The sequence below is a fragment of the Salmo salar genome, chromosome ssa09 (genome assembly GCF_905237065.1).
Source record: "Salmo salar chromosome ssa09, Ssal_v3.1, whole genome shotgun sequence".
Lineage (NCBI taxonomy): Eukaryota > Metazoa > Chordata > Actinopteri > Salmoniformes > Salmonidae > Salmo > Salmo salar.
The window spans coordinates 156,092,871-156,108,971 of record NC_059450.1 but is presented as its reverse complement, the minus strand read 5'-3'; the positions used below and the strand labels follow the sequence as shown (position 1 = coordinate 156,108,971).

General features: G+C 45.2%; 1 protein-coding gene across 2 annotated transcripts in view; it reads left to right on the top strand.

Annotated features, from left to right (window-relative positions):
• tgfb1a (transforming growth factor, beta 1a) overlaps nucleotides 1-16,101 on the top strand; it is a 42,063-nt gene that overhangs the window by 24,471 nt on the left and 1,491 nt on the right. The window contains exons 3-6 of one of the 2 annotated variants that reach the window (XM_014215445.2): nucleotides 5,507-5,738; nucleotides 6,136-6,286; nucleotides 8,779-8,889; nucleotides 15,109-16,101. The exon at nucleotides 15,109-16,101 is cut by the window's right edge and continues 1,491 nt beyond it. In XM_014215445.2, coding sequence (XP_014070920.1) covers nucleotides 5,507-5,738; nucleotides 6,136-6,286; nucleotides 8,779-8,889; nucleotides 15,109-15,156 — 542 coding nt within the window. In that variant the 3' untranslated portion in view covers nucleotides 15,157-16,101. The remainder of the gene's footprint in view (nucleotides 1-5,506; nucleotides 5,739-6,135; nucleotides 6,287-8,778; nucleotides 8,890-15,108) is intronic. The other variant, XM_014215446.2, reaches the window with a different exon arrangement.

Here is a 16,101-nt window from a genome sequence, read left to right as displayed (position 1 = left end):
TGTACTGTACAATGTGGGCCTACAGTGTAGGCTACATACAGTACAATTACAAGAGTTTTCAAAACAATCGCTCTCCCGATTAATAACCTACAAAATCATCGCGATATCATCCTGCCAGGTAGGTCCTACTGTACAGTCATCCTATAGAAACGTTCATTCAAATAACGCGTGATGACACATCACAAAGATTCAACCACGACTTCAGACTAAACTTTTTTCAATACTTGGTTTGCATAACCCATTGTTCGCTTTAGTTAGCATTTACTGCTGTGTGTATATATATATATATATATCATAGATTGAAATGTCTTTCCTACCCTGCCGGCTATCGATGTCGTTGAATTCTGTGAGCTGCTCCGTGAGACAACCTGTTGAGAGCTGCACGTTCTTTGAAGCCTGATATTTCCCACTGAAACTAACTATGTGTGCAGCATGAATGTGAATATATATTACGTGCTTTGTGATAGGCTACTTTGTGCGTGATTTCTCTATTGTACACCGTGATTTCTCTATTGTACACCGTGATTTCTCTATTTTACACCGTGATTTCTCTATTGTACACCGTGATTTCTCTATTGTACACCGTGATTTCTCTATTGTACACCGTGATTTCTCTATTGTACACCGTGATTTCTCTATTTTACACCGTGATTTTTCTATTGTACACCGTGATTTCTCTATTGTACACCGTGATTTCTCTATTTTACACCGTGATTTCTCTATTGTACACCGTGATTTCTCTATTGTACACCGTGATTTCTCTATTGTACACCGTGATTTGTCTATTTTACACCGTGATTTCTCTATTTTACACTGTGATTTCTCTATTGTACACCGTGATTTCTCTATTGTACACCGTGATTTCTCTATTGTACACCTTGATTTCTCTATTTTACATCGTGATTTCTCTATTGTACACCGTGATTTCTCTATTGTACACCGTGATTTCTCTATTTTACACCGTGATTTCTCTATTGTACACCATGATTTCTCTATTGTACACCGTGATTTCTCTATTTTACACCGTGATTTCTCTATTGTACACCGTGATTTCTCTATTTTACACCGTGATTTCTCTATTGTACACCGTGATTTCTCTATTGTACACCGTGATTTCTCTATTTTACACCATGATTTCTCTATTTTACACCGTGATTTCTCTATTGTACACTGTGATTTCTCTATTGTACACCATGATTTCTCTATTGTACACCGTGATTTCTCTATTTTACACCGTGATTTCTCTATTGTACACCGTGATTTCTCTATTGTACACCGTGATTTCTCTATTGTACACCGTGATTTCTCTATTTTACACCGTGATTTCTCTATTGTACACCGTGATTTCTCTATTTTACACCGTAATTTCTCTATTGTACACCGTGATTTCTCTATTGTACACCGTGATTTCTCTATTGTACACCGTGATTTCTCTATTGTACACCGTGATTTCTCTATTTTACACCGTGATTGATACAGTGTCGGCCTATACCTCCAGTACACAACGTTGATACGCGTTAGTGGGGATTAAGTGGGTATACTCAATGCCACTGAAAGAAAAGTGTGTAATACTGCTTTAGTGTTAGTTTCCTAACATTTTGCATCATTCCATTACATCATTTGTTTCACTGGCGATTTTAGCATTTAAATCTTGGTGGGGAAACAAACAAAAGAAAACGTTTTTAGATGCATGCCAGCGAAGCCTCTACACAACACAACACTAAACAATACATGAATTGCGCTATAATGGTGACCACAAACTGTTAGGCACCTACATAAAGCTGTCCCAAACAGCAGAGCTTTCTTTCAGCACAAAGGAGGGAATCGTTACCACCACTACATCTGGCTATCAGCGGTGTCTGGCTCTGCAGATCTTCTCAAGCTTAGTCAGGTTGGATGGGGAGTGTTGCTACAGAGCTATTTTCGGTTCTTTCCAGAGATGTTCGATCAGGGTTCAAGTCCGGGCTCTGGCTGGGCAGCCAGCTCTAGGAAGAGTCTTGGTGGTTCCAAAATTCTTCCATTTAAGAACGATGGAGGCCACTTTGTTCTTAGGTACCTTCAATGCTGCAGAAATGCTTTGTTACCCTTCCCCAGATCTGTGCCTCGACACAATCCTGTCTCGGAGCTCTACGGACAATTCCTTCGACCTCATGGCTTGGTTTTTACTCTGACATGCACTGTCAACTGTGGGACCTTATATAGACAGGTGTGTGCCTTTCCAAATCATGTCCAATCAATTGAATTTACCACAGGTGGACTCCAATCAAGTTGTAGAAACATCTCAAGGATGATCAATGGAAACAGGATGCACCTGAGCTCAATTTTGAGTCTCATAGCAAAGGGACTGAATACTTATGTAAATAAGGTATTTCTGTTTTATTTTTTATACATTTGCAAAAATGTCTTAAAACCTGTTTTCCCTTTTTCATTATGGGGTATTGTGTGTAGATTGCTGAGGATTAAAAAAAAATAAAAAATCGAATCCATTTTAGAATAAAGCTGTAATGTAACAAAATGTGGAAATAGTCAAGGGGTCTGAATACTTTCCGAAGGCGTATTCCGAAGGCATATTACATCATTATGCAGCAGCATTCAATACATTTTGTCCTCACTTGAACAGGAAGTTGGCGTTGGCGGTCCTTCTTGTGGGCAAATTTTGTCATTAAACTATGTCATCAAAGTCTGTCATTCTCTGGATTTATGGTGCTTTCAAGACAACCGGGAACTAAAAAACTTTAAACAAACAAGGTTGAATGATGACGTCAGTGATCTTCTGGTCGGAGTTCTAGAGTTCCCGTCTTGGAATCCCGAGTTGGATGACCGTTCAAAGCGTATTTTCCCAGTCGGAGCTCGTTTCTCTCAGTTGCCTTAAACTCACTGTAGTCTGAGATTTCCCAGTTCAGAGTTTCCCAGTTGTTTTGAGCGCCCCTAGTCCTGCTGGATTGACAGCATGGCCAACGTGTTCAATCTTTTCTGGTCCATGGTGTTGGATGTGAATGTTTATCCATTTAAGCCTGGAAAAGAGACCCTTAAACCCAGAATTGGGACCACACACCCACTCCACTGAATAGCAGGCTAGTGATTGTTTTGCAATGCTTGCAGTTAGCCACTGATTCCTTCCAAACCACTCGTTGTTGAATTTGCGATTTCCAACTTGTTGTGTAACGTTTATGTCCAATGGCCGATGAGCACCGATACGTTTTATCTATAATTTTATCTTCATCTGAGAAGGATTGAAAAGGATTTGCCAGTAGTTTGTCGACTTGATTCATGATGATGAGTATTTGTCTAGCTAGCTAGCTAGCTAAGATTTCGAAAGTATGATGTTGACATGATCAGTCCAATCAAAGCGACGGTAGATATAACGTGATTTGACGTCATTTTATCTGTGGCCAATGACCTTGAGCCTTCTTGGATGGGCACTTCTAATGTAAATCTATGGCAGCACCCAAGGGGCTTGAATGTTCGAGGTCTACCCTTAGATTTGGCAGTGACGTAGTGTCCCCATGAGTGACAGAACACTGAGCCAATCACGGCACAACTAGAGAACATTACCAACCCCTACGCTCTGTATTTTCCCGCTGGCTGCCCCTCCACCACAGAAAGCACTGAGCTAGGCTGAAACACCTGCATTTTGGAGCTGCTTATAAAATGCAAAACAGGCAACTAAAAAATAATATATATATATATTTTGCTACAAAGGTGGTGCTGAAATCATGTGGGGCTGAAACAGGTGGGACTGAAACAGGTGGGGCTGAAACAGGTCGGGCTGAAACAGGTGGGACTGAAAACAGGTGGGACTGAAAACAGGTGGGACTGAAAACAGGTGGGACTGTCACGACTTCGGCCGAAGCTGATGCCCCTCCTTGTTCGGGTGGTGTTCGGCGGTCGACGTCACCGGTCTTCTAGCCATCGCCGATCCATTTTTTAATTTTCCATTTGTTTTGTCTCGTTGTCCCACACACCTGGTTTTCATTTCCCAATTACTGGTCATGTATTTAACCCTCTGTTTCCCCCCCCACGTCTTTGTGTGTGATTGTTATTTTGTTTAGATCGGTATGTTCCGGCTGGTTTGTACCGGGTGCTGTTTATCACCCATGCTTTGTGGCAACCGTTCTTTTTTTGCACTTTGTAAATTGTTTACTTTGTGCCGTCGAGTAAAGTACAATTGTTTCACTCATCTCTGCTCTCCTGATTAGTTCTCCTTTCCTTCCTCTGTCACTTGTGGTTGTCGTGTGGTTGTTTCTGAGGATTGCTAGCCAATAGGGGATCATATTGGACCATGTAGCCTATTGGAATCCCTTATGGAATTCAGACCACACTTTAGCAGGTTAAACCTGGAGCCTGGCGCACACGGTTCACAACCACTGGACCGTTGTCTTCACAGTTCCTTGATTAGTGAGGATTATTAGGGTAGATTTATAGGACCTGTATATAAACTACTGTTCAACCTCTATTGTACACTTTTCTTACCTTCCAATATTTCATGATTTGAACAATTTAATATTTTTCACGAGGAATTTAACCACTGTATTTTGGATTCACCAATATATTTTGTGCGTAAAAGCTTTCCAAACGTTTTTTGTTGTTGTTGTTTGTGATTCATAAACACTTTCCTAACACCTACAATTATATACAAGATCAGAGTATTTTTAAATCAACCAATTGGTGTTGAATAAGAGATAAATATGCATGTATTTCCATGGCTTTCGTTTGTAAAAAATAAAAAAAACAGGAAGGAAAACGTCGCACGCTGCTTCTCATGCTCCCAGGTAATTTATTACACCAGCGTTTCAACCCTTAGGTTTTCATCAGGCATCCATCGTTCATTAACCCCTAATATTCTGAACCGTTCTGTCCATCTATTCTAGTGAGTCTGTGGAGAAAATTATAATTAAAGGTACACCAAATTTTAAAGGGATGACTTTATTATGATAAATGTGCCGAAAACTCCGTTGAATGAAAACTCAGCGAGAAAATCTATTGGCCAGCAAGTGGAAGGATTGAATTAAATGTATTCAGCGCGTGCAAGGAAACCACGCCCGCAAAGCCCGTTACACACCTGCAAAAAAGTAAATCTGAATACCAACTACTGGGTAGTGCATAGGAAAAGCGTACATTCGTAAGTCTGAGTCGAACCCAATGTAAAAATGTAATTAAAAACTTCATGCTGAACCCCTCTCATATTAAACACCAATAGTATTCACTATGTAGATGGTTTATATTTAGGATAATGTTTTACACAGCTTTGTCATTTTATACATTTAAAAAAAAATCATCTTATTTAATTATTTCATATATTTTACATGTGATAAGGCCACACAGAGGACCAGAGATAATTACAGACGCCTGTAAAAATATGGAGTACCCAAAAAGGGTCACTAGATGTCTTTTATAGATGACATAAAATCCTTGAAAGATACCACCATTTTGGTAGTTTGCTGGTAAACTTTGAAAGGTTCTATTAATATACCCTCCCTTTGCAACTGCTCTGGTTGTGTTTCAGAGGAAGAGCAGGGCTTTGAGTTGAAGCTGTACTGTGAGTGTGGTAAATCCGAGGAACCGTTCCTCTTCACTATCTCTGGGTTGGACAGCGGGGTACGAGGTGACGTGGCTGGTTTAGCCAAGAACATGAGGAAGCCTCATATCTTGGCCATGTCCATCCCCCAGAACTACAGTTCACAGCTCACCTCCTCACGTAAGAAACGGGCCACCACTACAGACGACACCTGCACAGAGTAAGGACTGTTATGTCTGTCTGTCTGTCTGTCTGTCTGTCTGTCTGTCTGTCTGTCTGTCTGTCTGTCTGTCTGTCTGCCTTTCTGTCTCTATCTGGCTGTTCAACTATCTGTCTGTCTCTATCTGGCTGTTCAACTGTCTGTCTGTCTGTCTGTCTGTCTGTCTGTCTGTCTGTCTGTCTGTCTGTCTGTCTGTCTGTCTGTCTGTCTGTCTGTCTGTCTGTCTGTCTGTCTGTCTGTCTGTCTGTCTGTCTGTCTCTATCTGGCTGTTCGTCTGTCTGTCTGTCTGTCTGTCTGTCTGTCTGTCTGTCTGTCTGTCTGTCTGTCTGTCTGTCTGTCTGTCTGTCTGTCTGTCTGTCTGTCTCACCCTAACATCTTCCTCCCTTCTGTTCTGCAGTAAAACAGAGAACTGCTGCGTGAGGAAACTCTACATCGACTTCAGGAAAGATCTGGGCTGGAAGTGGATCCACAAGCCAAAAGGTTACCATGCCAACTACTGCATGGGCTCATGCACCTACATCTGGAATGCTGAAAACAAATACTCTCAGGTACAGTTCTAGTATACTCTCAGGTACAGTTCTAGAATACTCTCAGGTACACTTCTAGAATACTCTCAGGTACAGTTCTAGAATACTCTCAGGTACAGTTCTAGAATACTCTCAGGTACACTTCTAGAATACTCTCAGGTACAGTTCTAGAATACTCTCAGGTACAGTTCTAGATTACTCTCAGGTACACTTCTAGAATACCCTCAGGTACACTTCTAGAATACTCTCAGGTACACTTCTAGATTACTCTCAGGTACACTTCTAGAATACCCTCAGGTACACTTCTAGAATACTCTCGGGTACACTTCTAGAATACTCCCGGGTACACTTCTAGAATACTCTCGGGTACACTTCTAGAATACTCTCGGGTACACTTCTAGAATACTCTCAGGTACAGTTCTAGAATACCCTCAGGTACACTTCTAGAATACTCTCGGGTACACTTCTAGAATACTCCCGGGTACACTTCTAGAATACTCTCGGGTACACTTCTAGAATACTCTCGGGTACACTTCTAGAATACTCTCAGGTACAGTTCTAGAATAATCTCAGGTACAGTTCTAGAATACTTGCAGGTATACCTCTAGAATACTTTCAGGTATACCTCTAGAATACTTTCAGGTATACCTCTAGAATACTTGCAGGTATACCTCTAGAATACTTGCAGGTATACCTCTAGAATACTTTCAGGTATACCTCTAGAATACTTGCAGGTATACCTCTAGAATACTTGCAGGTATACCTCTAGAATACTTGCAGGTATACCTCTAGAATACTTTCAGGTATACCTCTAGAATACTTGCAGGTATACCTCTAGAATACTTGCAGGTATACCTCTAGAATACTTGCAGGTATACCTCTAGAATACTTGCAGGTATACCTCTAGAATACTTTCAGGTATACCTCTAGAATACTTGCAGGTATACCTCTAGAATACTTGCAGGTATACCTCTAGAATACTTGCAGGTATACCTCTAGATTACTTGCAGGTATACCTCTAGAATACTTGCAGGTATACCTCTAGAATACTTTCAGGTATACCTCTAGAATACTCTCAGGTTCAAGTCTGGAATGGTACATCTCCACTTAAAGATGGAACTTAAGGATTGTGGACACTTGCCAGTCAGGCTCGTAGACCACAATGTTTACTAGCCCGGGTCCAAAATCTGACAACATTTCACTTGCCGGCGGGCTAGTTTGACACAGCTTAATTTCCACCCCTGTCTCCACTAATATAGTAATTTTCTGTAACGTTTCTAGGAAACAGAGAGCTCTGGCGTAAAGAGTGAGGATGTGAGGCAGACATCTGTCATGTGACTGAAGCTGATAGATACTAGTTGTGTGTAATCACAAGTGTCTGTGGACCAGTTCCAGCTAGTTAGATATACTAGTAGAAAGTCCTCCTGATCGATCTATTTACTGTCTGTCTGTAATGCCACTGTTTACACCTCTGGGGCTCTAGTTGCTGCTTTCTTAGTGGTCAGGTCACGTGTTCTAGAAAAACTCCTGCCTCACTAGCCCTGTACTGTTAAATCCTAATAGTAAGTGATGACGTCTGCATGAGGCATGGTGGTCAGGGTTAAGAACTGTCTCAGCAAGGGGCCAGTAAACACTAGACATGTATTGACTGTGCTCTCTCTCTCTCCCACTCTTCCTCTCCCTCTCTCTCTCTCTCTCTCTCTCTCTCTTTCTCCCACTCTTCATCTCTCTCCCTCTCTCTCCCCCTTTCTCCCACTCTTCCTCTCTCTCCCTCTCTCTTCCCCTTTCTCCCACTCTTCCTCTCTCTCCCTCTCTCTTCCTCTCTCTCCCTTTCTCTCTCTCTCTCTTTCTCCCACTCTTCCTCTCTCTCCCCCTCTCTCTCTCCGTTTCTCTTTCTCACACTCTTCCTCTCTCTCCCTCTCTCTCCCCTTTCTCCCACTCTTCCTCTCTCTCCCTCTCGCTCCCTTTCTCTCTCTCTCTCTTTCTCCCACTCTTCCTCTCTCTCCCCCTTTCTCCCACTCTTCCTCTCTCTCCCCCTTTCTCCCACTCTTCCTCTCTCTCCCCCTTTCTCCCACTCTTCCTCTCTCCCCCTCTCTCTTCCTCTCTCTCTCTTTCTTTCTCACACTCTTTCTCTCTCCCTTTCTCTCTCCCTCTCTCTCTCTTTCTCCCACTTTTCCTCTCTCTCCCTTTCTTTCCCTCGCTCCATCTCCTTCCGCCTTTCTACCTCTCCCTCCCTCTCTCTCTCTGTCCAACACATACATGTTATTTCTCAGCGATGTAGCTCTTGTGTGTCATATTGTCTTGGCGCAGTGCTTTTGCTGACAATGCGCTAGTTAAGTGACCTGTCTGTGTTTGTCTCTCTCTCTCTCTCTCTCTCTCCCCCTCTCTCTCTCACACACACACACACACACACACACACACACACACACACACACACACACACACACACACACACACACACACACACACACACACACACACACACACACACACACACACACACACACACTCAGATCCTTGCCCTGTACAAACACCACAACCCAGGAGCCTCGGCCCAGCCGTGCTGCGTACCCCAGGTCTTGGACCCTCTGCCAATCCTGTACTACGTAGGGAGACAACATAAGGTACAGCTGACACCCTAACCTACACAATGTATTAACACTTCTGTGTTTTAAAGGCGAGACATTCTACTTCTACATGACATAATCAATCACGACTGTTGGTGACAGATGTTCAGCTAACAGTGGTGTGGGTCTGTAGTCTCTAACAGTGGTGTGGGTCTGTAGTCTCTAACAGTGGTGTGGGTCTGTAGTCTCTAACAGTGGTGTGGGTCTGTAGTCTCTAACAGTGGTGTGGGTCTATAGTCTCTAACAGTGGTGTGGGTCTGTAGTCTCTAACAGTGGTGTGGGTCTGTAGTCACTAACAGTGGTGTGGGTCTGTAGTCTCTAACAGTGGTGTGGGTCTGTAGTCACTAACAGTGGTGTGGGTCTGTAGTCACTAACAGTGGTGTGGGTCTGTAGTCACTAACAGTGGTGTGGGTCTGTAGTCACTAACAGTGGTGTGGGTCTATAGTCACTAACAGTGGTGTGGGTCTGTAGTCACTAACAGTGGTGTGGGTCTGTAGTCTCTAACAGTGGTGTGGGTCTGTAGTCACTAACAGTGGTGTGGGTCTATAGTCTCTAACAGTGGTGTGGGTCTGTAGTCACTAACAGTGGTGTGGGTCTATAGTCTCTAACAGTGGTGTGGGTCTGTAGTCTCTAACAGTGGTGTGGGTCTGTAGTCACTAACAGTGGTGTGGGTCTATAGTCTCTAACAGTGGTGTGGGTCTGTAGTCTCTAACAGTGGTGTGGGTCTGTAGTCACTAACAGTGGTGTGGGTCTGTAGTCACTAACAGTGGTCTGTAGTCACTAACAGTGGTGTGGGTCTGTAGTCACTAACAGTGGTGTGGGTCTGTAGTCACTAACAGTGGTGTGGGTCTGTAGTCTCTAACAGTGGTCTGTAGTCACTAACGGTGATGTGGATCTGTAGTCACTAACAGTGGTGTGGGTCTGTAGTCACTAACAGCGGTGTGGGTCTGTAGTCTCTAACAGTGGTGTGGGTCTGTAGTCTCTAACAGTGTTGTGGGTCTGTAGTCACTAACAGTGGTGTGGGTCTATAGTCACTAACAGTGGTGTGGGTCTGTAGTCTCTAACAGTGGTGTGGGTCTGTAGTCTCTAACAGTGGTGTGGGTCTGTAGTCACTAACAGTGGTGTGGGTCTGTAGTCTCTAACAGTGTTGTGGGTCTGTAGTCACTAACAGTGGTGTGGGTCTATAGTCACTAACAGTGGTGTGGGTCTGTAGTCACTAACAGTGGTGTGGGTCTGTAGTCACTAACAGTGGTGTGGGTCTGTAGTCTCTAACAGTGGTGTGGGTCTGTAGTCACTAACAGTGGTGTGGGTCTGTAGTCTCTAACAGTGGTGTGGGTCTGTAGTCTCTAACAGTGGTGTGGGTCTGTAGTCTCTAACAGTGGTGTGGGTCTGTAGTCACTAACAGTGGTGTGGGTCTGTAGTCTCTAACAGTGGTGTGGGTCTGTAGTCTCTAACAGTGGTGTGGGTCAGTAGTCACTAACAGTGGTGTGGGTCTGTAGTCACTAACAGTGGTGTGGGCCTGTAGTCTCTAACAGTGGTGTGGGTCTGTAGTCTCTAACAGTGGTGTGGGTCTGTAGTCTCTAACAGTGGTGTGGGTCTATAGTCCCTAACAGTGGTGTGGGTCTGTAGTCTCTAACAGTGGTGTGGGTCTGTAGTCTCTAACAGTGGTGTGGGTCTGTAGTCACTAACAGTGATGTGGGTCTGTAGTCACTAACAGTGGTGTGGGTCTGTAGTCACTAACAGTGGTGTGGGTCTATAGTCTCTAACAGTGGTGTGGGTCTGTAGTCACTAACAGTGGTGTGGGTCTATAGTCTCTAACAGTGGTGTGGGTCTGTAGTCTCTAACAGTGGTGTGGGTCTGTAGTCACTAACAGTGGTGTGGGTCTATAGTCTCTAACAGTGGTGTGGGTCTGTAGTCTCTAACAGTGGTGTGGGTCTGTAGTCACTAACAGTGGTGTGGGTCTGTAGTCACTAACAGTGGTCTGTAGTCACTAACAGTGGTGTGGGTCTGTAGTCACTAACAGTGGTGTGGGTCTGTAGTCACTAACAGTGGTGTGGGTCTGTAGTCTCTAACAGTGGTCTGTAGTCACTAACGGTGGTGTGGATCTGTAGTCACTAACAGTGGTGTGGGTCTGTAGTCACTAACAGCGGTGTGGGTCTGTAGTCTCTAAATGTGGTGTGGGTCTGTAGTCTCTAACAGTGTTGTGGGTCTGTAGTCACTAACAGTGGTGTGGGTCTATAGTCACTAACAGTGGTGTGGGTCTGTAGTCTCTAACAGTGGTGTGGGTCTGTAGTCTCTAACAGTGGTGTGGGTCTGTAGTCACTAACAGTGGTGTGGGTCTGTAGTCTCTAACAGTGTTGTGGGTCTGTAGTCACTAACAGTGGTGTGGGTCTATAGTCACTAACAGTGGTGTGGGTCTGTAGTCACTAACAGTGGTGTGGGTCTGTAGTCACTAACAGTGGTGTGGGTCTGTAGTCTCTAACAGTGGTGTGGGTCTGTAGTCACTAACAGTGGTGTGGGTCTGTAGTCTCTAACAGTGGTGTGGGTCTGTAGTCTCTAACAGTGTTGTGGGTCTGTAGTCTCTAACAGTGGTGTGGGTCTGTAGTCACTAACAGTGGTGTGGGTCTGTAGTCTCTAACAGTGGTGTGGGTCTGTAGTCTCTAACAGTGGTGTGGGTCAGTAGTCACTAACAGTGGTGTGGGTCTGTAGTCACTAACAGTGGTGTGGGCCTGTAGTCTCTAACAGTGGTGTGGGTCTGTAGTCTCTAACAGTGGTGTGGGTCTGTAGTCTCTAACAGTGGTGTGGGTCTATAGTCCCTAACAGTGGTGTGGGTCTGTAGTCTCTAACAGTGGTGTGGGTCTGTAGTCTCTAACAGTGGTGTGGGTCTGTAGTCACTAACAGTGATGTGGGTCTGTAGTCACTAACAGTGGTGTGGGTCTGTAGTCTCTAACAGTGGTGTGGGTCTGTAGTCTCTAACAGTGGTGTGGGTCTGTAGTCTCTAACAGTGGTGTGGGTCTGTAGTCTCTAACAGTGGTGTGGGTCTGTAGACTCTAACAGTGGTGTGGGTCTGTAGTCTCTAACAGTGGTGTGGGTCTGTAGTCACTAACAGTGGTGTGGGTCTATAGTCTCTAACAGTGGTGTGGGTCTGTAGTCTATAACAGTGGTGTGGGTCTGTAGTCTCTAACAGTGGTGTGGGTCTGTAGTCTCTAACAGTGGTGTGGGTCTGTAGTCTCTAAAAGTGGTGTGGGTCTGTAGTCACTAACAGTGGTGTGGGTCTATAGTCTCTAACAGTGGTGTGGATCTGTAGTCTCTAACAGTGGTGTGGGTCTGTAGTCTCTAACAGTGGTGTGGGTCTGTAGTATCTAACAGTGGTGTGGGTTTGTAGTCTCTAACAGTGGTGTGGGTCTGTAGTCTCTAACAGTGGTGTGGGTCTGTAGTCTCTAACAGTGGTCTGTAGTCTCTAACAGTGGTGTGGGTCTGTAGTCTCTAACAGTGGTGTGGGTCTGTAGTCACTAACAGTGGTCTGTAGTCTCTAACAGTGGTGTGGGTCTGTAGTCTCTAACAGTGGTGTGGGTCTGTAGTCTCTAACAGTGGTGTGGGTCTGTAGTCTCTAACAGTGGTGTGGGTCTGTAGTCTCTAACAGTGGTGTGGGTCTGTAGTCTCTAACAGTGGTGTGGGTCTGTAGTCTCTAACAGTAGTGTGGGTCTGTAGTCTCTAACAGTGGTGTGGGTCTGTAGTCTCTAACAGTGGTGTGGGTCTGTAGTCACTAACAGTGGTCTGTAGTCTCTAACAGTGGTGTGGGTCTGTAGTCTCTAACAGTGGTGTGGGTCTGTAGTCACTAACAGTGGTCTGTAGTCTCTAACAGTGGTGTGGGTCTGTAGTCTCTAACAGTGGTGTGGGTCTGTAGTCACTAACAGTGGTGTGGGTCTGTAGTCTCTAACAGTGGTGTGGGTCTGTAGTCTCTAACAGTGGTGTGGGTCTGTAGTCACTAACAGTGGTGTGGGTCTGTTAGTCACTAACAGTGGTGTGGGTCTGTAGTCTCTAACAGTGGTGTGGGTCTGTAGTCACTAACAGTGGTGTGGGTCTGTAGTCTCTAACAGTGGTGTGGGTCTGTAGTCTCTAACAGTGGTGTGGGTCTGTAGTCACTAACAGTGGTGTGGGTCTGTAGTCTCTAACAGTGGTGTGGGTCTGTAGTCTCTAACAGTGGTGTGGGTCTGTAGTCTCTAACAGTGGTGTGGGTCTGTAGTCACTAACAGTGGTGTGGGTCTGTAGTCACTAACAGTGGTGTGGGTCTGTAGTCTCTAACAGTGGTGTGGGTCTGTAGTCACTAACAGTGGTGTGGGTCTGTAGTCACTAACAGTGGTGTGGGTCTGTAGTCTCTAACAGTGGTGTGGGTCTGTAGTCTCTAACAGTGGTGTGGGTCTGTAGTCACTAACAGTGGTGTGGGTCTGTAGTCACTAACAGTGGTGTGGGTCTGTAGTCTCTAACAGTGGTGTGGGTCTGTAGTCACTAACAGTGGTGTGGGTCTGTAGTCTCTAACAGTGGTGTGGGTCTGTAGTCTCTAACAGTGATGTGGGTCTGTAGTCACTAACAGTGGTGTGGGTCTGTAGTCTCTAACAGTGGTGTGGGTCTGTAGTCTCTAACAGTGGTGTGGGTCTGTAGTCTCTAACAGTGGTGTGGGTCTGTAGACTCTAACAGTGGTGTGGGTCTGTAGTCTCTAACAGTGGTGTGGGTCTGTAGTCACTAACAGTGGTGTGGGTCTATAGTCTCTAACAGTGGTGTGGGTCTGTAGTCTATAACAGTGGTGTGGGTCTGTAGTCTCTAACAGTGGTGTGGGTCTGTAGTCTCTAAAAGTGGTGTGGGTCTGTAGTCACTAACAGTGGTGTGGGTCTATAGTCTCTAACAGTGGTGTGGGTCTGTAGTCTCTAACAGTGGTGTGGGTCTGTAGTCTCTAACAGTGGTGTGGGTTTGTAGTCTCTAACAGTAGTGTGGGTCTGTAGTCTCTAACAGTGGTGTGGGTCTGTAGTCTCTAACAGTGGTCTGTAGTCTCTAACAGTGGTGTGGGTCTGTAGTCTCTAACAGTGGTGTGGGTCTGTAGTCACTAACAGTGGTCTGTAGTCTCTAACAGTGGTGTGGGTCTGTAGTCTCTAACAGTGGTGTGGGTCTGTAGTCTCTAACAGTGGTGTGGGTTTGTAGTCTCTAACAGTGGTGTGGGTCTGTAGTCTCTAACAGTGGTGTGGGTCTGTAGTCTCTAACAGTGGTGTGGGTCTGTAGTCTCTAACAGTAGTGTGGGTCTGTAGTCTCTAACAGTGGTGTGGGTCTGTAGTCTCTAACAGTGGTGTGGGTCTGTAGTCACTAACAGTGGTCTGTAGTCTCTAACAGTGGTGTGGGTCTGTAGTCTCTAACAGTGGTGTGGGTCTGTAGTCACTAACAGTGGTCTGTAGTCTCTAACAGTGGTGTGGGTCTGTAGTCTCTAACAGTGGTGTGGGTCTGTAGTCACTAACAGTGGTGTGGGTCTGTAGTCACTAACAGTGGTGTGGGTCTGTAGTCTCTAACAGTGGTGTGGGTCTGTAGTCACTAACAGTGGTGTGGGTCTGTAGTCACTAACAGTGGTGTGGGTCTGTAGTCTCTAACAGTGGTGTGGGTCTGTAGTCTCTAACAGTGGTGTGGGTCTGTAGTCACTAACAGTGGTCTGTAGTCTCTAACAGTGGTGTGGGTCTGTAGTCTCTAACAGTGGTGTGGGTCTGTAGTCACTAACAGTGGTCTGTAGTCTCTAACAGTGGTGTGGGTCTGTAGTCTCTAACAGTGGTGTGGGTCTGTAGTCACTAACAGTGGTGTGGGTCTGTAGTCTCTAACAGTGGTGTGGGTCTGTAGTCTCTAACAGTGGTGTGGGTCTGTAGTCTCTAACAGTGGTGTGGGTCTGTAGTCTCTAACAGTGGTGTGGGTCTGTAGTCTCTAACAGTGGTGTGGGTCTGTAGTCACTAACAGTGGTCTGTATTCACTAACAGTGGTGTGGGTCTGTAGTCACTAACAGTGGTGTGGGTCTGTAGTCTCTAACAGTGGTGTGGGTCTGTAGTCTCTAACAGTGGTGTGGGTCTGTAGTCTCTAACAGTGGTGTGGGTCTGTAGTCTCTAACAGTGGTGTGGGTCTGTAGTCACTAACAGTGGTGTGGGTCTGTAGTCTCTAACAGTGGTGTGGTGTGTTTGTTTGTTTCAGGTGGAACAGTTGTCCAACATGATTGTGGAGAGCTGTAAGTGCAGCTAGAAGACATAGGTCATAGGTCATCTCTCCTCTATCTCCACTATCTCTGCCCCTTCGCCTCACACACACCCATTACGGAGACACGGAGAAGGGATGGAGGGAGGAGAGAGAACTCAAGAGAGGAGCAAGAGACGAGAAGATAATCATTGTGATCCATTACAGAACCAACCTCTTCTTGATGGAACAAGACCCGGACTGTGGACATTTCTGCTTTTACATCCACTTTATATCCTGGATGAATATAGGCTTTTACATTTAAATAATACATTTTTATCTCAAAGAGTGAATTAATTTATTGTTTTACATGTAGCAGAGCTGTATAGTGTATTACTGTAGAGACTTAGAGGTGCAGTGGCTGTGTGGGGTAGTGATGGAGAGACTTTGGGGACAGGGTAGGGGTTATCCGATACCCCAGAAGTGGTACAGGAGGACATCATTGGACCCAGACATGACTAACAGGACCAGAAAATGAAATCCTTCATTTTAGGAGAACACACATTTTTTTTTCTAGTAAGGATGGGCTCAGGACTTTTTTTTTTATAACCAACAGTGCCTGTCCAGAACTCACTTGTGCCAGACATTAGAACGAGGACACCACACGTTTGCACAAAAGCCTAAAGACCTTGTTTATGTGGGTGAATCATTGGGCTGGACCAGGTGTTATCCTATCCCAGAAGAGGTTGGAGAAGTGTTACGACAGCGAGCCTCCCTGGCTAGAAAGACTGTTTACTGGTCGATGGCTTACAGAGAGACTGTTTACTGGTCGATGGGCCTACAGAGAGACTGTTTATTGGTCGATGGGCCTCCAGAGAGACTGTTTACTGGTCGATGGGCCTCCAGAGAGACTGTTTATTGGTCGATGGGCTTCCAGAGAGACTGTTTACTGGTCGATGGGCCTCCAGAGAGACTGTTTATTGGTCGATGGGCCTCCAGAGAGACTGTTTACTG